The sequence below is a fragment of the Colletotrichum fioriniae genome (assembly GCF_027942845.1).
Source record: "Colletotrichum fioriniae strain IMI 355084 chromosome Unknown scaffold_18, whole genome shotgun sequence".
Lineage (NCBI taxonomy): Eukaryota > Fungi > Ascomycota > Sordariomycetes > Glomerellales > Glomerellaceae > Colletotrichum > Colletotrichum fioriniae.
This window is the reverse complement of record NW_027076854.1, coordinates 8,156-32,398: the sequence shown is the minus strand read 5'-3', so window position 1 is coordinate 32,398 and position 24,243 is coordinate 8,156. Positions and strand designations below refer to the sequence as shown.

General features: G+C 51.3%; 5 protein-coding genes across 5 annotated transcripts; 2 read left to right on the top strand and 3 right to left on the bottom strand.

Moving 5' to 3' along the window:
• Positions 1-195: 195 nt before the first annotated feature.
• Positions 196-2,181, bottom strand: N0V96_011501 (uncharacterized protein; the record flags this gene model as incomplete). The annotated part of the gene is made up of 2 exons (XM_053193520.2): positions 196-199; positions 293-2,181. The coding sequence occupies 2 exons, from the start codon at positions 2,179-2,181 to the stop codon at positions 196-198; spliced, it is 1,893 nt and encodes a 630-aa protein (XP_053048838.2).
• A 2,738-nt stretch (positions 2,182-4,919) lies between these two features.
• On the bottom strand, positions 4,920-6,822 carry N0V96_011500 (uncharacterized protein; the record flags this gene model as incomplete). The annotated part of the gene is made up of 2 exons (XM_053193519.1): positions 4,920-6,563; positions 6,766-6,822. 2 exons carry the CDS (start codon positions 6,820-6,822, stop codon positions 4,920-4,922), a joined length of 1,701 nt encoding a protein of 566 aa, XP_053048837.1.
• Positions 6,823-12,327: 5,505 nt separating this feature from the next.
• N0V96_011499 (uncharacterized protein) lies at positions 12,328-13,053 on the bottom strand (the record flags this gene model as incomplete). Its single annotated transcript, XM_053193518.1, has 1 exon — positions 12,328-13,053. One exon carries the CDS (start codon positions 13,051-13,053, stop codon positions 12,328-12,330), a length of 726 nt encoding a protein of 241 aa, XP_053048836.1.
• Positions 13,054-15,533: 2,480 nt separating this feature from the next.
• Positions 15,534-16,793, top strand: N0V96_011498 (uncharacterized protein; the record flags this gene model as incomplete). The annotated part of the gene is made up of 4 exons (XM_065759292.1): positions 15,534-15,632; positions 15,721-15,737; positions 15,845-16,343; positions 16,545-16,793. 4 exons carry the CDS (start codon positions 15,534-15,536, stop codon positions 16,791-16,793), a joined length of 864 nt encoding a protein of 287 aa, XP_065612014.1.
• A 5,155-nt stretch (positions 16,794-21,948) lies between these two features.
• On the top strand, positions 21,949-22,891 carry N0V96_011497 (uncharacterized protein; the record flags this gene model as incomplete). The annotated part of the gene is made up of 3 exons (XM_053193516.1): positions 21,949-22,540; positions 22,593-22,755; positions 22,810-22,891. The coding sequence occupies 3 exons, from the start codon at positions 21,949-21,951 to the stop codon at positions 22,889-22,891; spliced, it is 837 nt and encodes a 278-aa protein (XP_053048834.1).
• Positions 22,892-24,243: the final 1,352 nt, after the last annotated feature.

The window sequence follows — 24,243 nt, the reverse complement described above, 5'->3', positions numbered from 1 at the left end:
TCTGGCGTTTACCTTGGCCTCCTCTTTTCTGTGCACACGACCGCCGCTTGTTCTCGCCCTCATTGCTTTGTTACAGAAACTAAAGAAAGACGTTCATTCTTGTCCTTTAATGTGAATTTCCCGCAGTCAAGGAGCATGAAGTAATGGAAAACAAACGCCAAAGTATGGACTACGCTTACGGTAAACCTGGGATATCTAGCTAGATAGTAAGAAAAGCATTAAATGCTATGGTTGGCCACTCAACCTAGACCACCTCCGATTGAATGGCCCCCTTTGAAAAGGACTCCCCAACCTCGATGGTGTCCGCCCCGAGTCGTCACGCTGCTCCCTCTCCCTCTGGGGCTGTTTGACGTCTCCCTCCAGCCCGAACCCGTACGTTTCGGCGCCTCCCGCGTGCGGATCCTTGGGTACGAGGCCGTAGCCGACCTTGGCGCCGGCAACGGGTCGATGATCGCTGTTGGGCGTCGTCGCCCAAGGGAGCTTCTCGAGACCCGGGCCGCGGGTCGCCGCGACGATGCTGCTGAAGCGCGTGTTGCGAACGAGGCCCTCTTCGCGGACGGCGGCGAGACCAAAGGCCACGCCGACGATGGCGAGGAGGATGGCGACGGAGTAGACAGCCCAGAGGTCGCGGGCGTGATACTTGTAGCGGAGGTCGGTCCGCTCGCGGGTGCAAGGGTAGGTGTGGTTGTCGCCCAGGCGAGTGCCCGTCTTCTCGCTTGTGTCGTTGGCCCAGACGACGGCGAGGAGGCGGGGCTGAGAGAACATGGAGATGAGGATGTCTTCGTAGAGGCTCTGGACCTGGAACATGAAGTCCTTGACGACGAGGTAATTGTGCTGGTCGAGGATGCGCGTTTGCAGAATTTTGGTATTGGCGTCGGTGTTGGGTTGGAAGATTGTTCCGTTGATGTATTGGCGGAACTGGTACCCGATGGAGTGGTATGCCATCGTTCTACGGTAACGAGCCACGTCTTGTGGGAAGATGTAGTTGGACTCCGGGGTGCCTGTGGTGTTGTCCGCTGTTCCGTCTTGGGCGTCGACGCCGGGGAGGTAGCGAGTATCGACGATGCGGTCGAAGAACGTTCGCTTCCGGACAGTGGTCTTTTGAGTGAGGCCCGTGTAGTTGAAGTCGACCTCGTATTCCGTCTCACGATGTTCGCAGCCAAACACCTTTGGGGTGTAGGCCTTTTGCCATTCGGGCAAGGCGGGGTTCATCGGCTGGGGATCGGATGGCTCGTCGACCTCAGCGATGCCAAACCAGAGCACCGGCTCTACGCGGAGCGCGCCGAGGTTTTGAGGATATGGGGGTGGCGCGTTAATGACACCTGCAGGGCCAGTGTCATTCATCTGAGGATTCTGGTACTCGCCAGCGGTGGCGTGAGCAATGTATGTATGATTACCCACCGGGGCAAGCATGCTCATGTTGAAGGGCACCTCGGCGCCGTTGAGCTTCTTCGGTGTCGACCCGACGCCGCTGGCAAGCTCTTCGCACTTGTATCCGGGACCCTTGAACTGAATGGTGAATGAACAGTTCCAGCCCATGCCACAAACATCAAGGCTGGCATTAGTCCGCGAGAGCGGTTTCTTGCTTAGAATTGCCGAAGTAGATATCTCCTCGAATTGCCAGCTCGTTCCGATCCAATAGTCAAAGAAATTTTCGCTAGACTGATCCAAGGTAGTCGTGTTCCATAGAGAGGTGGAAAGCTCAAATAGGTTGTTAATCTTCGTCCCTGTACGGAAATCGTTGGTCTCTTCCTGTGCAAAGTTGAGAGTGCGGATGGATGGGCACGTCGTGGTCTGGCGTGTCGTCGCAGGCTGGGCAGTCAGAGTGTCTGAGGTGAGAACCACGACGAGAGGTGTACACCACACATAGATGGCCAAGATCATGGCGATCCTAGCTTGGCGGAAGACTTCAATATTGAAGATGGCAGTCATGTCCTCGGCCGCGGCGAAGAGCGAATCCACGGCAGCGAGGGTAAGCATCTTTCGACGAACCGTCATCCATACTCTCTGTCGGAAGGCCAAGATCACAGCCGATCCAAGACTTGCTTTGCTGAGAAAAGACAAGGCAGCGCCGTAGCGAAGCATGCGAATCTGGCCGTTGGCCTCTGTTCCGTCAAGGCCGGCATAGAAGAAATGGTGGCCAAGGGCAAATGCAATCCCAGCGAAGAGGAAAAAATACATGTTCCATGACGGGTGCCAGTACTTGTTAAAAAGCCGGATTTGCTCTGGGGGATAATACATCGACTGTGGTCGATTAGGCGGAGGGCCATGCCATGGCGGTGAGAGAAGACCAGTTGCTGAGGACTGAGAATCGACACGAGCGCTCCTATGTCGTTTTGGTGGAAATCCTCCAGTAGAGAGTCCGCCCGTATACGGGGTGCTTAGGCTGGAGTAAGAGGCAGAATAGTTTGAATACGCGTGCCCATCCATTTGCAATGGCGCCGGCCTCGGTCGCTGCGAAGACACAGTATTTGCACTCCCCGGTGCCGGGAAGTATGCTGCGGCGCCGGCAGCTCGTTCGGAAAAGGACGGTTGTGGTGATTTGGCGGAAGGCGTCGGCGGACTTCTTCCGAAGGGCCCGTACGGGCTGCCGATGGGTGCCGGCGTTGTTGGCGTCTGTGGCCCGTTGATCGGCTTCCGTGCAAATTGGCGATTGGGATGCCACTCGGCCGAAGGCGTCATCTGAATATCATTTTGATCTTGAAGAGTATTTTGCTGCAGGCCGAGCCCTTCATCGTGGGGTTTGCCGTCCATTATGGCAGGTCAACTAGGTGGAGGAGAACCAGGGATAGAAGACGCTGTTGACGGTGGCTTGAGGGGATGCGACAACCATATAGTGACGTTAATCGGCGTAGGACGGGGCCTTGGCTATCAGGTGTTTGTCTCAGGCACATTTGACGATTGGGATTCGCCAGCGAGGTCAATCTAAAAGATCGTAGAAGTTGGATACTCTGAATCCCAACAACTTTGTTACGATGGATGGCTGAATTGTGTGGATTGTCATTCGAAGTGTCCTAGGCAAGCGACATCCAACGAGGAGGGAGGGCACCGCTGCTGAAGAACAAAATCTCTAGTATAGAGCAACGGAGCGAGAGGGGGAGTAAGAATTGAGGGAAGGCAATAGAAGAAAGACAACTGATAAGACAGGTTGCATGTTGTCTCGTAAGGCTCGGGGAAACACAGCTACCAAGTCTTGCCGGAAGGTGATGGGTGCATGTGGCTCCTCCCGCCCTCCATCTCCGGACGTACGAATAACGAACAAGGGGAGGGGCAATGCGACCTGCGTCGAGCTGTACTTGACTTTACGAATACCTTGCCCGGTCGCTACTTCGGGGCTGGCCACTGCAGCCAAGTTGGCTCAGCTCTAGGTGATGGCGCAGAACTGGCGTTCCCAACCAACATTGGGGGTTACTGCTGTGCGTGATTGGCGATGGCTGCATGTGGCGGCCGGGATATGCCTCAAGAGAAACCCGGGAGCCTTGTTGGTCCCTTCATGTTCTGACAGCTGGGCTCGGCCATATGCTGCCGCCTTTGTTCGCACTCGCAACCGTGAATGGCTTTGTTTGATGAGGTTGGACAAGGTACTCCGTCATCATCTAGATGCAGCTGGGGTTGCATTCCCCTTCTCATCGGGAGGATTCAAAGAGTTTTCCTTGGGTGACACCGCCTCGTGGGGCCGAAGAGGATGACAGTGAGATGAGAGATGGGATGTAAGTTGTGGTAGTTCCAACGCACCCTGCAGGGTTGATGATGAGGTGAGATGACGGAAATTGAGATGTGGGTGGAGGAGGACGAGGAGAGGTAGTTGAGAGTTTGGGGGCTGTGACTGAGTCTGCGTCGTTTCCCACACCAAGGAACACCGAGCTATTGAGGGATGCCTCCTGGTGGAGAGTATCAAGCGATGTAGGACGCTCTCGATCTAAGGGCCGAGGATTACGGGCATTGTGAGAAAGTTTCAGTATCCATTGACTAGTCGATCATGAAGCGATATGAATTGCTAACTTCCATCTCCAGGCCACCCAAGTATACGGTTCTTGGTATACTTGTAAATAGGCTATAGCCAAATGCAGCATGGGAAGAAGCAAAGGCCCGTCCGCCGCCGGGGTTGGGTGAAGAACGACTGGAGTAACTGGCGCAAAGTGGGCAACGGCTGTGCGATGTGAGAATCCCGAGAATTGTGCGCTGCGGCTGGGATAATCAAGTGCTTTCCTTCATTGGGCCAAGAGGACTGACAGTATAAAGCTGACATGCATCTCCAATGTGCCATCTCGTACCCGGAAGAGGCCGTTGTCCTTTTGACCTTTTCTAGTACTCCTATAACTCAGGTACCGCTATTCGCTTGGTAAGCCTTGCGCCGTTCAGCTGACGATCAAACTTGCTTTTGACCATCTGACATTACTTCCCGATCTCGTCCATCTCCGGTTCAGCCCTACGCCTGTTCGCTGCTCCCGGCCACAACTGCAACAGCATCAAAAGTATGCCATGCCGTTTCCAATAGACTAGCGGGAGACTAGATTGATTGAACTTCTTCAATTTACTGACCAACAAGTAATTTCTGCGACCAGCATTGTCCGCTTTTCACGACGCCAGCCCCTGCATCTAGCCCGCTCATTACGATAGAAATTTGAATCCACAAAACATGTCTCTTGAGTGTAAATTGCGATACTATCTACTGTTCTGAAATAGAAAGTTTTGATCGCTCAAAGGTGATGTAACAATAATTGCAAGTATATTTCCCTCTTTGATGAATAATGTATTCCCGACAACAATGCAAAGTGAGGGCTGATTCCGAGCCGTCTCCTCCCTCATGCGTACCCATTATAATCCTAACTCCGTCCAGGCTGGGAAACGGCCCAGCCATATGTATCATTTCCATTCTTCGTTGTCCTCATCTGTAGCGTCTTCTTCATGGTCACATCCTAAAACACCAGGGCAGATACCCTTTCATCTCTATCTCTGTGCTCCTTCTCCTTCTTCTTGAACAGGGACTTGAGCATGTTGTTCTTCTTGGGTCGAAGTACCGCTTCGATAGCCTCGTCTTCCTTCTGGCGACTGCCGTCCTCAATTGCTAGTGTCGGCGCGCGTGTACTGCGCTTGGAAGCAGAGCTGCGGTGGCTTCGGTGGCTGCTGGCGACACTCTCGGCGTCTCTTTCAGATCTCGCAGCCTCAGACCTTGCAACACTGCTCTTGCGCTCGGGCACCTCGGACTCACGGGTGCTGCGGTGCGACCTGGATGAGTGGTGCGACTTCTCCGACCTGTCGGTTCTCTCCGTCCTCGAACTGCGGTGCGTCTTGGAACTCCGTTGTGTCCGGAAACTCCGCTCAGTACGGGTGTCGTCTCCAAGCATCGAACGCGCGGCCTCAGGGCTGATGAGCTCCATATCGACACTCTCATCATCACCAGCAGGGGCGATCCCGCGGCGCCAACTCTCGATGGAGCTAAGTTCCTCGTCAAGTCGAGGGTCGAGAACATACGCCTCGTCGTAGGCAACGCTGCCCTCGCGGATGCTCCCTTCCCGTACGCTCCCCTCTCGTGGTTGCTGGTAGGGGTCGTACTGGTCATACTGATCGTGTTGTGCGTACTCGATGGCCTGCGGTGCGGGTTGTGCCTCGAAGGCCATTGCGTTGGCGATGGCTGCCTGTTTCTGGGCCTGGGCGTCCTTTATCTGCTTCACAATTTTCCACCCGCCGAACATGACTACCGTGAGGCCGATACTTGCACCGGCGGCGATGAGAAATTGGGGCGATGCCAGAAGAGCAAAAACTGCCGGCGAGCCTCCCTTAATCACAGATAAGAAGGCAGGCGACATCTGCTTTAAGAGGGTGGACAATTCCGCTAGCGTCAAGGCGACAGCGGCGGCGGCATCGGGATTTCCTTGCAGATGGGCGATGGTAGCGGTCGCCGAATGATGTGCGCACTTGGCTTCGTCGAGAAGTCCCTCGACCCTGGAGATGAGTGTCTTGGCCTCCTTCTCCTTGGTCAGGGGGTCCAGATCAGTGCGATCCTTCAGATCGGGGGGTATATTGCCGTATGCGAGGTCCATATCGATTTCTTTCTCCTTGCGACCCTTGGGTATAACAGGCGCAGACATGGTACGGGGAACCATGGAGCCACGAATTGTGGCCGAGTCTGCAAGACTGTCGCTGCAAGACGGGGCGGTGGTGTAATGCGGCAGGGTCGGACGGCTTAAAGCCACGTCGCGGGGAGCCGTTTCGGCATATGGAGCACGGTAGGCGGAGGGGGGCGCTCTTGATGGCGTGACGCTGGAGACTTCGGAATGTGTCTTGAGGTTGTTCTCGGTCAGAGCAGGTCTCGAACGTGGATAGTACTCGACATCGCGGTGACTCGACTGGGAGCGTCTCGATCGATGACTCCTCCTGGAGCTGGCGACAGAGCGGCCATCATCGTGCGAGTAGCGGCGATCGAAGGCTTCGGGAGGGAGATCGCGAGAAGTATCAAAGGTCTGGGCTCGTTTAAGAACTTCCCGGTCGGCCTTGATGGCCGCCTTTTTCTCCTGGTAGGAAGCCTTGGCTTCTTTGAAGATACCGGCCAGGTGTTTTCCCTGCAGAAGCGAAGATGATACGTCAGCTATTGGGCTTCATCGCTCGGCTGAGAGTTGTAGTGCGTCTGCATTGTTTGCATGTCGAATGTTGTTGCGCGCAGTTCTGACGGCCGAATTCAAGGGCTGGATCGAGTGGGCATGGAGTCTGATGAGGGGCGGTGGGGGGAAATGCAACGGGTGTGAGCCAGAGAAAGAGACTTACGGTACTTATAATCTTGCCCGAATTGTTGATGATAGTGACCGTCTGCGTAAGGGCCATGATGATATATCTGAGTTCACCTGCTCGGCGTCTTCACCGAGCAAGTGATGTGTAGGTGTGAGAGAGTGTGCGAGTGCGTCAAGGTAGAGGAAGAGTGTGTGAGAGACACACACACAGGCGGTGACCTAGTATGGTGGTGTTGGTGCGGGCGGTACTAGTCGATTTTGAAGCTTTCCCTTCTTTTAAGTGACGACAGGCCCCAGGGTGCTACCAGACGGGCTTGGCTTGGCAAAGAAGGTTCCGTCAGTACTCTCAGAGGAAGGGGGAGGCTGGTCTCAGAGGGAGCCCAGTCCACCGCCAGAATGATTCCGTCTTGTTCGTTGTCGCGGGGAGCCACTTGAAGGGCACTCGGGGCACTTCTGGGCGCTTTTCTGGGCAGGGTCCCTCGCTGTTGACGATGCGGTGAAGGAAAGGAGGCCCCTAACAAAACTCCACCGTCACAGTTCCAAACGGAAGCGAGTACCGACTTGGGTGACAAGGGGTGGAGGACACCGAGGACGGGTTTGTAAATCGGCCCCCACAAAGTCACAGAAACGGGTCAAGACTCAAGACCCCCCAGAGATGCTGTGGCACTCGTGGCAGTGGCACTGAGAAGATCGCGGTCCGTGGGAGGTTTAGCCGTTGATGTTAAAGTGGACGACGAACAACGGCCGGAAGCCGGACGAAAGCGATGTGGGGATACAGAGGCTGGGAAAATGTGCAGGTTTCTTTCTTGCCTGATATCTGTACGGAGTATTTCGTAGAGGGGGCCGTGGATGAATATGTTCTGTCGTTTTCTGTCAACGGCAAGGGAGATTCCGATATGACGGTGTGTAATGCAGGTGAGCGTTTGGTATGTGTTTGTGCGGATATCCCGGTCTCTCTCTCTCTCTCTCTCTCTCTCTCCCTTGCGAAGCGTAGTGAAATGGATTGCGAGGCCACGATATGTTGGCTGATATGAGAGGAAAAGAGCGGGGAGGGAGGGAGGTCGCAAGAGAAATCGAGAAACGGGGGATGATGCGGGATGAGAGGGGCTTTCCGACATGAAATACAACGGCGGACAGCATCGGCTCACAATTAGACGTTGTGACTGGCTTCCAATCTTTGGGAAATCATTGGAAGTGAACCAGTGAGGAAGAAGCCAAACGCCCAAGCCGAATTGATGAGTGAAAGCCCAGTGATGGGAGCGCAAATCTGCCCCTTTCGCGCCTATGTCTAGAATACCCAGCTTCTCATCACGGTCGCATTCGCAGTCGCAGTCAGTCACGGTGACAAGCCCACGTCTTCTTTTTTCATCTCACTCCCTGAAAACCGAGAAAAAACCACCCCCTCCCCTGTCTTCATAGGGGCGACAAGGCCAGCCCAGGCCGCTCAGGGTGAGGCGACATCCCGGCGATTGGCCCCGGAAGAAGCTCTGAGCGCCTTTTTGTGCATTTGGGCCTTGTTGCAGGTTGCAACTTGCAGCTGGCCACTCCAAAGGAGTCAAGAGGAATGGAATGGGGATGGAACTGGCCAAACGGAACGGGTGATTTGTGACCTTGGTGCTTGGGAGCTGAGAGCCTGAGACTAGACGGGGGCCGGTCGGATGAGGAGCCACCTCAGTCACTTAACGCTCCCAGGCCTCCCAGTCTGATCCTCGCTCCGTCTACGAATAGGTAGCGTGAAGTTTTCAACCTCTCACACCAAGAACGCGTGGGAGGGGGAGCGGGGAGAAAAAACTGCCAGCTCGGCCAGGCCCACCTCGTCTAGTCTCGTCGCTCACTAGTTATCAGTGACTGGTGAGCTGAGATCACCTCGCGCCTCTCACTCAGACTCAGTCACTCTCACAGTCTCACCTCAATCACAGGCCTTGTCCCTGCCCATCTTGTCTCCGGCTTCTTTCCGCCGTTCCGATCCTTCAACCCCTAAGGGCCCAGGGGCGGATAACGTGCCTGAAAGTGGTCCCTTTCTCTCCGCCTTTCCAGCTCCCTTCCTTCTTTCCAGCCCTCCTCACCGCATCGCAGCTAACAACCGGTCAAGGACCGTACAAAATTGAAGTGAACTCTGAAGGCCGCTGCCCGCACTCAAGATCGCATGCCTCATTATTAATCCCCGATGAATCCTAGCCTCCGGTGCTGTCTCTCCCCAGTCATGCGATTATAACGTTTCAATGTTCCTTACCCTGTTCCTGAGCCACTTTCGTCCTGCTTTTCGATATGATTCCTTGCCGCGATGCTGCTGCTTCAGCTTGCTGCTGCATGACGCACGCACGATGAGGTTGTACAGCTTCACTTTCAACTGGCCCCAGTCTCCCCATTTGATGTTCCTGTATTGCTACCCAGCACCAACACAACGTTCCTGTCGTCGTGTGTCCAACACCGACAGCTTGGCCGAGAGCCGTTCGCCGCTGTCCGTCGTCATGGTGGATTGACATGATCATCAAAATGTGAGTTCCTAACCGAGCACTCCCTATTACCTACTTTGTGTATGAGGGTGTGGACGGGCGGGTAATTGCAGGGCTCCAGATCGGTCAAGTCTCCTCATTATGAGTGAGCTCACTCTGATACCTTGGTGACTTTGTACGGACAACGCAACTTCACAAAATTCGTGCGACTATACTTATTTATCTGTATAGCAATCACCTATCACCGTCCAACACCGATTTGCCCTCATCTGCGGCTCTTCCCATTGGGTTCTACTTGCCCCTGTCAATCCGCACTCTCGTCAACACCATCAACTGCAGCCGCCGATCCTGCCACACCACTCTCGGGCTTTTCTAGGTATCACCTCCATTGGGCTGCTATGCACCTCTTAACCCTCGTGAGCTCCAAGCTTTAGAACAATACTTCCGCGCGTAGTCTCGGTCATGGCTGATCACCTTCCCGCCGCTCGGTGCTCCTGTCAATCTGGCTGCTCAGGAGGCGACACGACAGCAGGTGGCAACTGTCACCTCCGGGCTCTAGCGCACTGCTGAACTCAAACCGCTCCCAAGCCAAGGCCAATGGTCCCGCCTTGAAGCAATCCGTATGACAGATGAGAATCCATGAGTTACTTGGCAACTTTTCTAGACCATCGTCGGCTGTCTCGCTTATCGCTTTAATTGGACCCCATACTTAGCTCGCTCCTCTAAGCGATGGATGGATACTTGTGTCTCTTTGCCCTTGTTCGTCGCGCTTTTAGACAATGATATCCTTACTAAGACCTATCACCTCATGCTGTTAGTCGAGGTCTCCTGGCTTATGTCAAACTCAAGTCATACCCTGCTTATGCGCTTTACGGCGTTAAACGGTGTACGGATACTACGGAGAGGGGAAGCTTCTCGCGCTGATGTAGAAGTGATATTACCACGGTTCATCGTTAGTCTTACCACCAAATATTGTTGACGATGCGACAACAACTGCTCGCAAATCAGGTGCAACCGATTGAAGAAATTGATGTGACATCTGCTTGGGCTTTTAGACCCGGAATTTGAGGCTTATCTCCGCAGGATGTTGGTTGTATCAATCTCTGAGTAGTTGCTGACAAAAGAACTGGTTGGTTCTATTGGAGCCATTCCGTCAAAGACGATACTGTCCGATTCCCATAATTAACTGGTCCATCCCTTGCCTGTAAAGTTCCAAGCGAGAACGGTACGCAGCAGGTGTTTCTGACCAGAAATGAGCGGCTCTGAATTTCTTGACTCGATCTTTTCGACGAATGGCCTGTCAGCTGGCGTGTTCTTCTGTGTGATATGTAGCAAGCCCTTCAGCCAAGGTCTGTCCTCAGCTACTGCGTCTTCCTCTCATTTCAGCGCGTGAACTAACGCAAATTCCCGGCATAGAGACTGCGCTGAAGCGCCATGTGTCTTATTGCCGGCGAACAAAGGACCGACCCCGAAACCGACCAAAGCCTTGTCGAGAATGCAGTGCAGCCAAACATAAGTGTAGCTTGCAAGCTCGCTGTACGCGTTGCACAAAGAAAGGATTAGACTGCATCTACGCAGAAAACAGAAGTTACGGGTCCACAGACAGTATAGAGGCCCTCAGCCCACAAGTTTGGGCGCCGAATCTCCCAGGCTTGGATTCAGCTGATCCTCTGTCTACTTTCGCTCAAGAGGATTCGGCTTTTGGTCATCAAGTACGATGGGATTCACTTTCGCGAAAATTTGAGCTGCCAGATGAAGCCGCGTTTGGTCACTTCCCTCTGACGGAACCTGGACTTGGCCAAACAACTGAGGACCTGTTAGTCGGTGACACTGATATGCCTCTAACTACAGAGCCGTACCAGCAGATACTGCCACATTCAATCAATCTTGATAGGCGCGTGTTCTCGAATACGTCTTGGATCGTCTTTCCCCTTCAATTCATCGGGGAAGTAAACCCGGCGGCGAATGGCAGTGCAAACGTGATCAAACAGGCGCTGCGTTCATATCCCCAAATGATGCTGCGAAGGTCCACATTTCCTCCCTTCATACACCCATACCAGACAAGAGCCATCTTCCCGAACCATTGTCAAACTGTATGGGCATTGCGATGCTGTTCGTATCTCGAAACCCAGACACTAGTCCCTTCCTATGGCAATCAATCCGAAGGGAGCAGGACAGAAACCTCAACGAGGTTGGAACAGTACACTACACCCTGCCAGATGGGTTGAGAATGCTGACTTCATTAAACAGATGGTTAGATATAGCAGAAGAGACATCTTCGCCTCAATACAAGCAGAACTGATATATATTATCATGCGTGTCGTCGCCGGCGGCGGAAGCACTCTTGAAGATCGTGACTACAACACCCACATGTTGTTGGCTTATGAGGTACCTTCTGCTACCGAATAAAATAACTTCTTGATGGAATGCATCGCGACTGATAATCTTTTACTAGGCGCTTTGGAAACAGTTCATGGCCATGACTGATACACCATGCAGTGTAGACTCCAAGAGTTCGCAATCATGGGAAGATTGGATCTTAGACGAGTCTCGGATAAGGCGAGTAATCCTCGGTTTCATTTTGAAACAATGTTTAATGAGCTGACAACAAGACGCTCCAGAATTGCCTGCGTGTGGTTTCTAGTAGCACAGGTGGCCACCGTCAAGATGGGCATATCTTGCAGCATTCTTGATACGTGGAGAGAATTGCTACTACCATGTCACAAAGTACAATGGGGTGCCACGACCACAGAATCATGGGACGAAGAAACAAAAGCTTTGGGAACTCTTCCCAAACGGGGCAAGGATATGACTTGCTTCGGAGAGCTTCTGGAGAGTCATCGACGTGCCAGCGATGCAGTTCACGCAGAAACGCTTGATAGATGGAACTCAGGGGTCGATGACATCGGGCTACTACTGAATTTAGTGACAGTCATGATGTAGACTATGAGACTAGTAGGGAAGGTAAAAATCATCAATTGTACTGCTGGTCTCCCTTGTGATATGGGACTTGTTCGGGTCGGTTTCTCAAGCAATCGAACCCAAGAGGCTGAATTTGTCATGGAGCAGGTCCAGACCTGACACGCTCCCTTTTCCCACTTGAGAGGCCAGAACCAATACACCAATGGGCACGGATGTCTATTTTACCACGCGAGGGGGCCCTCTCTGTTGGAGAACGTGCCGGTCGGTCCACCCGGAGCTGCAATTGCCAACTCCACAATTCTTTCCGCACCGACAGAAGTCGGTGCACCGGCATCCATCCATCCAGTCAACTTCGTTCTGACCAAGCCGGGGCAAACAGCATTCGAAGCCCCGCCGATATCCTTGAGTATACGTGCATAGTTGGCAGCCAAGATGTTGACAGCTGCCTTGCTGCCATCGTATGCTTTGTAGTCGATGTTGTAGAAAGGCGTACTCTCGTCTAAAGTCGACTCCAAAGAACCCATCTGGGACGACACGAAGATGATGCGCGGATATTCGGATTTGCGTAATAGGGGAAGAGCTGCTTCACTTAGAACGGCTGTTCCGAAGACGTTGGTTTCGTAGGTCTTTCTAAAAAGATCCCGAGTGGAGCTGAACGAATCAGGGTATGTATCGATCAGAATGCCTGCATTGTTGATGAGGACGTCAAGTTTCCCGTGAGTCTTCTCAATGATTTCGATGGCCTTGAGGATTGACTCGTCAGAGGTAATGTCGAGCTGAATAGAAGAGACTGAGCAGCTCTCGTTATTGAGAGACTGGGCGAGCCTAGAGCCAGACTCAGGATTGCGGGATCCTATGATGACATGAAAGCCCGGGATTCTGGCGAGCTGTCGAACAACAGCCTCGCCAATGCCGGCATTACCACCAGTGACGAGAGCGATAACCATATCGGAGAATTGAGATTCAAAGTAAGTGAAGTAGAGTATGCAAATTGATGTTTAGTAAAAGTGCCAAGAAGATGTGTGTGCCGAATTTGACTTACTCTCTGGACTTCGAGATGCAAGCTGGCAACCCAACGTCTCACTTTATATAGTCTCCAGTAGTGTCTTGGATAAATGAGCCATTCGCTAACTGAGAATATCCCGCAGAGAATTGCGTTCTCATTACGTGCAATGAGCGTCTCAGATGGCCAATTTCGCCGCCCGCTGAACACGCTATATGGCGGAACGGCCAATCTGGGCGGTGAGAGGTGGGTCCCGGCCAATTTCGCCGGTGTGCTGAATCTTAGTAAGGTAGTCAGGTCAGAGCCATCCTTTCAGACAGGGCATGGCCAGATTTAGAGAAGGGGACGAGACATCATTAAATCCCGAAGGCTGTATATGGTTGAAACCGCAGCCGATGAAAATGACGTGATACGGTGGCGAGCAGACATATGATACGTTGAGAGCATGATTGAAAAGTGCAAAACACATCGTCAACTAGGTACTCAGGTATCCCGAAGTAAGCTAGGCACCTCGTTTTTATGCGTTCGATGAAAACGGGTGATCTATAGTTCCACTGACTGTCTGCGGCGTCAGGTCGTTCTGGTTGATTCGGTAACTAGTGAAGTTAAGAAGTCTCATAACTTAACAGGTGGCATATCGACGTGTATTTCCTGGCTTATCAATTCCGCTGGCCTCAAGCTAAGCGTAGTTGGACGTGTGTTGTAGGATACTACCAGAAAGCCAGGGGCTAAGTAGAAGACATATGGAGTAGGAAGTGGCTTAAATTCTTTAAGTAGGAGACCCGTTTAGGGTCGTATTCAAATACTGTACGAAGCGGATAGCCGTCTCGTAGAAAGCGGTACCGTGCAGTAGTAATGGGCAGCGCCACACGTGGCGCTGTGACAGATGTCGAGACCAACAGCATCGTCAATGACTTTTCTACATACCCAAGTACTACATGTCAAAGAGGGAAACCGCAATATTGTTCCATGAGGGAAGAGCGATGGAAAATATGTTTTTCAAGCGTTGTTGTTATCCCGGCTCTGAGGCAAAGCTACATTAGAGATATCAAGATCTTGGCGCGATATTGATTCACGAGCAGTAGTGAACTGGGCGAGGAATATACACGAAGTAAATCGGACATAGCCGGCAGGGCATTGTACCGAAGTAATACAATGTCGCCTCGCGGGATTCTGTCAAGGGCAGGATCAAAAATAGAGCAGGAACTTGAACGACTAACCACCTCAGCTTGCATTTGACACAGAGACAGAGATCCACTATTGCCGCCTACTTAATAATAGATAAGGCACACGAGAGGATTTATTTTGAGCAATGAATTTATCTTGATTTCCTCGAATACAACTGGTGCATGAACTCTATTACGACTACTGTAGTGGTATGTCCCTTGCTTCTGTGCAAGCCTGCATGTACTTGCACAGTACACTGAAAGTCGGATTCATATGCTGGGCGTATCAAGTAACCCGAATAGCAAGATCTAGAATATAGTACAGATTTTGTCGTTACGAAATTGGCCAAATGTCATGAATCTGGCACACTGTATTTAGTCTTGCACAAGTTGCCCAGTTGCCTGGACGGTAAATCGGATATCCGAGCACAATTCAAATCAGAAGTAGGCCTGGAAGTCGCCAATAGCGCATGCCACTCAGCGTGACTGAGCAAAATATGGCGACTTGTTAGCCCTGGAACATTTTATGGCATGCAAGAGAAACCCGAGGCCCAGAACTGGGACAGGCTGAGATTGACAAATGTTAACATTGCCACAAATGGTGTGACAGGCTTTGACATTTCGTTGATGGGATGAGACGCGCATGCAGGGGCGCGTTTTCAGGTCCGACGAAGGGAGTCAAAGAGACGCATTTGTTCATAGCTTGAGCCCCAAGTAATGAATAAATTTGTAAAACTCTTCAGATGAACACTTCTCCAGCTTATAGAGCTTACCCACTCACCTTGACTGCTGTCGGGGGCCAGGGACGGGCCCCATGGTGCCTGCTACTCGGGGCGATCTGCCGTCACCCACAAGAAGACTGTCGTCGGAATTTTGATACCCTGCACGGCCACTCATCTGATGAGAATGCGGTACACTCTCCGGTCAAACGATTCTTGAGACGTTTGGAAGGCACGCCTCGAGTATTTGAGAGTGAGGACAACACATGTAGACGCCGAAGACTGCCTCGGCTTTGAAGCAAGCAGGACTTTGAGTTCTGCTCTTCAGCTGGCGAACGAGCTGATATGCAGGAAAAGATTTGAAGTCATGGCTCTTCGTCTATAAAGTTCGGGGAGCACCCCTAATGCGACCTCTTCGTGTTCGCATATTATTCACAAACCGTCACTCAAAGCTACCCGCCTCTTTCAAGACTTAAGAGGGGGCTATTCACATCCTTTCTGCAGACCCATATCGAGAATAACTCCATCACCAATCCACCATGCGTGCGCTTACTGTTGTAACTTCTGCTCTGTTGGCCACGTATGTGTCAGCACAACAAGGCGCTGTCTGCTTCGACGACTTGGACTGTCTGCTCTCGGTAAGAATCTCTAAGTCGCCCATCAGTATGAATATGTTGACTGACTTTATGGAAGGGAGGACAAAATGCGAAATGCGTGAGGGCACAGGCTGGCGGAATCACAGGGTAAGTAATTTAGGATTATAATCTCTCCACTTTCCATGTCAAAGACGCACGTCAAGGGGAAACAAATCGTTTGGATTGAGACATGAAGCTTACCTACTTGGCTCTAGAAACTGCGCTGGAGGTAAGGCTGCTGGAGCCGCTGGCGCCGCAGCGGGAGCAGGAGCGGGAGCTGCCCAGCCTGCTGGCCAGCAAGCCGCCGCTGCCGACCCCATCGGCTCTTTGTTGGGAGGCCTTACAGGCAAGAAGGCTACAGGGAAGACTACTGGCGGTGCTGCAGCACCGGCAAAGGCGAAAACTGCTGGCAAAGCAAAGGCTCCAGCATTAGGGGCTCGGCAAGCTGCTGCCGCACCTGCAGCCTCTGCGGCTCCCGCCGCCGATCCCATTGGAGCCGTGCTCGGAACGGCAGCAGGTCTGCTGAAAGGAAAAGGTGGTCAACCGGCTGGTGCCGCCGCCCCGGCTGGATCGCAAGCCGCTGACCCAATCGGGCAAGTCTTGGGAACTGCCGCCGGAGTCCTCAAGGGTAAAGGAGCCCCCGCGGCTGGGGCTGCCGCTCCCGCAGGACAACAGGCAAATCCTCTCAACGCTGTCCTTGGAGCTGCAGCAGGAGTATTGAAAGGAAAAGGAGGGGCTCAGCCGGCTGCTGCAGCTCCCGCAGCAGGCGCCGCAGCTCCTCCACCGGCCGCAGCTCCGGCGGCACCCTGCTCCATCGAAACCAGCAGCTGCGGCCCCAGCCCCGCCGGCAGCTTCTAAGCCCGCTGGCTCCACACCCGCCGCCCCTCCAGCTGCGGCCCCCCTGCTGGTGGGAAGCCCAATGCTCCTGCTGGTGGAAAGCCGAACTCTGCACCGGCCCCACCCGCTGCAGCCCCGGCAGCCCCGGCAGCCGGAAAGCCCGCCCCTCCGCCAGCTGCTGCTCCTGCGGCACCCGCTGCAGGCAAACCCGCCCTCCACCTGCTGCTGCTCCTCCGCCAGCCCCCCGCCGGCGGAAAGCCAGTTCCAGCTGCCCCCGCCGCGCCAGCAGCACCTGCAGGCAAGCTGATCCGCCGCGTTGAGTTCTAGAACCAGCAGCCAGTCAATTTGAATTCTGGAGCGCGGCTTTCTTTTTTCTGCCCCACTGTTTGACTTATACACACTGGTGTGAGAAAGCAAATAGCGTAGGACTTGCCAGCAAGACTAGGTAGACTACAATACATGGCCTGTAACGGGCATTACACTCGAAAGAGGAAGGAACCAAATACCTTAGGTACCTTGAACATTTGGCGTCAAGTGTGAGTGAGCTCTTTTATCGTGATATCAAGTCATCTCACAATCTTGAGTAATGTCAACGATATTGCACGGGGCCGAATCTCTTTCTCTTGGAGTTGATAATATCATGCGACGTGTCAAGCAGAAGTCCACACAATTTAAGTCTCTCACTTTAGGACCAGTCAAGCAGTTTTCACTTGATATCTAACACACCGCATTGAGAGTGTCATGTTGCAGCAAGCGATCCGTCACATGAAGTCATTAGATCTGAATAGACGAAAGTGTACAGCGTGAATCATTGCGTTCTCCATTCCTCATTAAGTTGTCAAACCTCCCCTGTCTAGCACGAAGAGGGGTCTCCCTTGACCCTGGGTAAGGGTTTACCAAGAGTTTAGATTCAGTGCTGAATATCGCACGCAATCGGACGTTGCAACTAAGACGTAGCAAAAAGAATCACGATATCAAACTTAGAGTCCATATTCAAATAAATTTCTTCAGCGTAAGTAGATTCCTTACTTTATGGCCAGATCTGAAACATTTGCAATAACAGGCATACTTTATGATCTCGTGGAGAAGCATGATAGAACGAGGAAATACTCAAACGGAAACCGGACACTAAAACTTTGTTTCTTTGAAAGCCACCGTCAGTGGCTAGGCCCTTTCCGTTACTTGAACCCACATATCCGAAATCACGAATAGCCCCATGCAATTCTTTGCCCGCCATGGACGCACAGGATTATTCGACGCCAGTTCGAAATTTCGCAACATCTTGAAGAGGTCAGTATTATCACTTCATAGCCGAATTAACAACGACGTATTCCGGAGTCTGCAACGCACCTCGAAAATAGTTTTGGAAAGTTCCATCTGAGCCACGGGTCTACCAAGACACATGAACTTGCCATGGCCAAAAATTAGGTCATTGGTTTGAATCATTGCGGAGAGCTTATCCGGATCTGCCTCAAACCATCTCTCTGGTCGGAATGCTGTAGAGTCGACGCCGTATGTTGCTTGGCTACGATGCATCGCGTACCCAGAATAGCCCACACAAACACCACCCGGTAAAAAGTAAGTTTCCCCTTTCACTTCAATAGTATCACCTCCAAGGGGAACATCTCGAGAAAAGATATTGAGGACCGGCGGTCGGATCCTCAGAGACTCTCGGATGACTGCTTGTAGGTAAGGCAGTTTCTTCGCTTGCCCCAGAGTTATAATTCCCTCGCCGAGTTTTGGGACATTTCCAGAGTGTACTGCCTCGTCAATTTCATGCTGCAGCTTTGCGTAAACCCTGGGATTCGTCATAATTTGCAAGAGTGTCCCTCGTATGGCAGCTGCGGTTGTATCCGATCCGGCAATGATTTGCTCCAGTGCCTCAGTCTTCAGCTCATCACCATTTAATCCATGGCGTATAAATGATGCAAGCATGTCCGACCTTTCGTCCGTTGGCTTTTCAGTGCGTTCGTCAACATAGCGGAAGCACGCCGCGATCATTTTACCAAAACCGTTGTTGTCAGTAGGTGAAGGAGCTATGAATTTGCCAATGATAGGTGACTGAGCTATCCAGCTAATGCCGATAGCACAAGCCAAACTAATAGCAGACAAGCCCTCCTCGGTGGACTTCAGGTAGTCATCCACATCACTGTCAGTCCGCAGCATGCCGAACGCTTTCCCAAGCCCGACAGAGCTGATGACATCGAGGGTGAAGTACTGTATCTTTTTGGCCAAATCCATTGGTGTGACTTTGCCGTCAGTCGAAAGATATTTGGATCTGATAAGCCCGAGAAGCTCCTCAAGGCGTTGATCAATCGTAGGTTCAAGATCTAGGTTCTCTCTGCCGGAGTACTGATTACCAAGAGTTAGATTAGCCGTTCTCCCAGAAACCTGCAAATACTGATGATATCATACCCCCGGCGCCATTTGCTTTCTTCTCCTTTCGTGTTTTTCATTGTCCGTTTGAGAGAAGACGTTATCACGCTGGTACTCAATTCGACAAGCATGATAATACCAATCGGAGCGCTTGTATCCAGGATGTCTATTGACATGGGCCCAAACTTCAGGAGAAGAGGTCACCAAAATTCCCGGAGCGATGCGGGCAACGCGACCTTTAAGAAAGTTAGCTTCCAGAAGGTGATGTGCATTATCAATGCTTATGCGATCATCAGTCAATGAATGAGCTGAGAGGTAGTTGCGCATACCATATCTTTCGTTTATATCGGCGTACCACTCGTGGCAATTGGGACTAATGATTGCCTTGCTGTGAGGCCAATGTGTGAGGCCACTCCACCAAGGGCCTCCAAGATGTCGAAGTTTGAAGTGAAGTGCAGCCCTCCGGACGACGCACCAGCAGAGCAAGAAGGCGAGGGCTGGCGCGGCAGCTCTGCCAAGGAGCGTGCCAAAGATACCCATCGCGTTTCCCAGAAGATGGTTGACGAGACCCGATGAGTTGGCCCAAACTTACAATGCCATCAAAGTTATACTCATGACACAAGCAAAAGATATTGCATCCCCGCACTTTGGAAAACAGGGGCAAGAGGTTGGATTGCAAAAGGTGGTTTCCAACGCCCCAATCATATCCTGGACATATCCAAGCAATCCACCTCCAACGCCTTGTCCTCTTGCCATTTGATCGCTTGTATGCAGAGGATGCATTAGTCAAACCAGAAATAGATTTATTGCACGTCAATGGAGAATCTCCCACTCGCTTTTGAGCGATGATGTTAGGAAAACTACGCGACACTAAATGAATTAATCTGCTTACCTCTTATAAGATATACAAGGAGCCGAAGAGAGCTGTACTCTACTTGGGAGTACTAATAAACGGTGTTGACATTCCAGAACAATTACATAAACCCCTTATAAATTGTGAAGAAGAAATTGGGACCCAAAATGCAATAGATAGGCAGTCTGTGTATTGAGCAGGTATTATTGACGACTGATTGCCTAGATAAGGTAATGGCCAGGAAATTTATGAGTAATGTCGAAGCTGTCTCAAAAGAACGTAACAAGATCTTTCCATGTAAACAATTTCAATCTAGTATACTGAACTTCCGTATAAAGAAGTAGCACTCGAAGATAGAAAAGGGGACGTAGCTGAAAAAGAAAAATAATTATTAATTGCTTAGTACGTTGGCAGGAATATCCCCATGTCCAATTGCCGATGGGTGGGCAATGGTGCGACTAGTTCAAAGGCTTCCACCGAAAACTAAGCTTTCGAGGCAATTGTTCCGTGTTTCCTGTTATATAAGTAATGTGTAAATTATTGTTTTCTATTTCACATACTATGTCTATGTGAATGAGTTGTCGCAAGACGGTTGTCAAATATCACTTAGGTCTTTAAATAAGTACCTAATAGGCAGACTAGAGTGAACAGGACATTTGTTAACATGGATGGCCAGTTAACCCAACGATATATATTTTTCTTCAATGCGTCATATGAACTACCACCCAAGAAAGCTCAATGTTGTCCAACCAATACCTAGCCGGACAGCGGACAGTTCCGAGTGTTCATGTCTCTGTAAAGGTATCGATGGAGCCTACACAGTCCCAAGCTGGTTTTGCCATCGAGGCTCAATACTCCTACCCCTCGCCTTCTAACCTTGGAATCAGGAACATTGATGAATCGCTTACTTGAGAAACAGTATAAGAGTAACTTTATGGAGACCTATTTGAATGTTGGCAGTTGGAGTACCTGCCAGAGTTAGTAATCTCGCGAAGAACCATGCGCAACCTTCTGCATCAGTCCTGACTGCAGGTTACAGTGTCTTATTTGAACAGCACTAGGTAAAGGCTACTCTCAACCATAGCAAAGCTTTTCACCGTGGTCAACTTTTCGGCTTGCTGCGCAGTTTCACGTCTTAGCTGTATCGGGTACAAAAGCATTTGGGTAGACGATGGAAGATTGACCGAAAAAGAACTGGTCTATCTCACCGAGGTGCTGGATGATAAGAGCCGAGCTAAGGCTCGACACCCCCGCATTATGGGCGTGATCGGTCATGAGAGATAAGACGGTGGTCGGACAACTGTCGCAGCTGGCGGGATCCAGCGGGATTTGGCGGGAGGAACAATCGGCAGATCGAGATACCCCCGGAGATGTGGGGACGTGGGCGGTGCTCAACTCCCGGGATGTGGGCGGAGCAGCGCGGGGTTTTTTCGAAGGATTTCCTCGCATCCGGGGTGGAACAGACGTCAAATTAAGGAAGGTAACATCCTCGTTGGTCGGCAACGCCCGATACTCATAAATATAAGCTTGAATCGGCCAATCCCCATCGTAATAAGGGGCAATGGTAGTCAACCGCCAAGGCTGCCAAGAGAGCCAAGAGCTGGCAGTGGGAACTGCAATGACCGCAATTGAGCCCAGCTTTACGCGTTGTCCGCCAATGATTTGTTCACGATTGGCGTAAGAGGCAACTCGATCAACGGCATCTGCTAGGTTCAATCACACCGTTGCACAAGATACGAACGGGACTCAGGACTTGGTGCCTTTCTTGGCTACAGTCACCGTCTTGGCATTGCCTGTTAGATGGCAAAATCCGCATTTCATCTTGGCAACTCGAGATATGCCGCCCAGCCGGCTTATCACGCAAGGCCGTTTGCTCCTGTCGTCAATCTCAACGGTCTGCAACAGGACAAACTCAGCAGGTGGGCAACTTCTGAGCATGAATCAACTCCCCAGTGATGGAGCCACATTCAAGACCACCAGCCAAAAGAGAGTTGAATAGTCCCCAGTTTACGTACGACGAGCCTAGCCGTGATGTTGCTAGACTTTCGGTCTCTTCCGTTTGAGGAAGGTTGAAGTCGAGATATTCAGGCGCTCGTGATATGGACCGTAGGAAGGTATGTGAGCTCAACAGCAGACAGTAGACGGCAAAGAACTTATATAAAGTGTCGAAACATCAGCCATCAAGGTGTTCCTTTATCCTCATCCCACCCCAGCCAAGCCAACTCCAATCAGGTGTCCGGTCTCATCTTCATCATGCAGTTCAAGACTATCTTCGTCTCCGCCCTTGCGGCCGCCTCCACTGCTCTCGCCCAGCGTTCCTGCGGCACCCCGTCCCCCACCGAGGAGCAGATCGAAGTTGCCCAGCGCCTTCAGCTCAAGGAAGATAACGCTCGCGTCGAGGGTAATGCTACTCGCCTTGCTCCCATCACGGTCAATGTCTACTGGCACGTCATTGCCACTTCTAACTCGGTCAGCGGTGGTTACCTTACCCAGGCCACCCTGAACGCTCAGTTGGATGTCCTCAACGAGGCTTACGCGCCTCACGACGTCTCTTTCGCACAGGCCGGTGTCGACTGGACCATCAACAGCCAATGGGCTTCTGACAGCGCCGAGCTCGCCATGAAGAGATCGCTCCGCAAGGGCACTTACGCCGATCTGAACGTCTACTTCCTCCCCGGTACCCCCTACCTCGGATATGCCTACTTCCCCCAGACCGTCACCACCGGTTCCTCTGCTTTCTACTACGACGGTGTTGTCATCCGCTCCACTTCTGTCCCCGGTGGCAGCCTGCCCCAGTACAACCTTGGCCACACTGCCACCCACGAGGTCGGCCACTGGCTTGGACGTAAGCTTTTCTCATCCAGGCAGACATTGAATGAAGCTGACTTCCCGATTAGTCTACCACACCTTCGAGGGATACCAGTGCGGTGGTAACGGTGACTACGTCTCTGATACCCCCTTCGAGGCTGAGGAGGCCTACAACTGCGAGATTGGCCGTGACACCTGCCCCACCCTGGCTGGCACCGACCCTGTCACCAACTACATGGACTACTCTGACGAGTAAGTTTTTTCCTATACGATCAATAATAAACCCCCATACTGACTACTCCGTAGTGACTGCTTCACCCACTTCACTGATGGCCAGGAGACTCGCATGCACAGCTACTGGGATACCTACCGCGCTTCTTACCAGTAAATGGTTCAAGCTCCAAGCCAGCATGCCAAGTCATCAACGCGGCTGGCATTAGTGTCGCCTCTCGACTCTAGAACATTAGACTCTAGAACATCAGCTTGTTGGGGCTAAGTGATGTAATGGAAAGATCCCGCAAATGTGACTTCTTAATGGAGTCTACGGGGCCGAGACCTGGAGATGAGGGGCTAAATTCCAGTATATATTTTATTCTCTTGAATAATGTTCATATCTATGTATAAACCCACCGTAAGAAAAGAGCGCTTACTGCTGAGTGACACGCCTCTACAAGGTAGCTGTTTGGTCTGTAAACAATAACAGAAGTGCAGTTGAACTTACTCTTTATTAGCATCTTCGGATATTACTCTTACTCATCCGCCATAAGTTCCTCATTGACTTAGAAATGCTATAGTTTAGTGTCTCGTTCCTAATTAGGTGTAATATGTAGGCCGTACTATTATGGACGGGACTTATAAGTGAGGGTATTCTAGACTCTGTCCTTGCGGAGCTTCTTAGCTGTAGGTTTTAGACGAATTCTCCGGTGATCGCTGTTGCTCTCCTCGATACTAGTGAGTGCTAGACTTTTAGACTCATGTAAGAAAGTCTTCTTTCCCTAATTTGGACGTGTGAAGCCTATTAAGATTGGGCGGTGGTTCTTGCGATTCCAATGATGTTTATACTGATTAAACTATCTGTCTTCCCTGTTACTCATTTTTCGGGGGGATTACTCAGAACTCTAATCATCTCTATTTACAAAACTTCTCTAAGCTAACTTAAAGACCATTGGCAAAGCTTGATTATCGACTTTATAGCTACCCCCATGCATTATTCGGGACCCGAAGTGTTGAGTTGCAAACTCCCTAAAATGACTCTGAACTACATTTGCTTTGCCCTTATTAATGACAAAACCATTCGTCGTTATTAGCGCAAAGGCATTGGGGGTTTCAATGTCTAAAGCCAATTCCTAATAGTTTGCACATACGATTGTGATTAGCCTGCATCTATAGTTACGCTAGTTATAAAATAGTCACTGTATGATTGTGATTTAAGAGGAGTAAACGAACCTTGATGCTATACTGGCTTGTTTTAAGGTCTAGTAATACACTCTTAAGACTGCCGTAATTACTTCGTAACTCCTAAAGAACTCTGCCGTTTTCTTTTTCTATAACGTACGACTCGTTAAACCCCTACTATAATTAACGAACGTCTTTAAGTTAAGCGGGGTCGCTTATCGGTAAATAGGCGTTGGGATGGTAGAACACCGACTTTCTTCTGGCTACGTTAATAAAATAGCTTCTTTTTAGACCTAAAGAGATTTTAGTTGGGTAGCTAGTGTTGCTACTCTTATTAATAAAGCT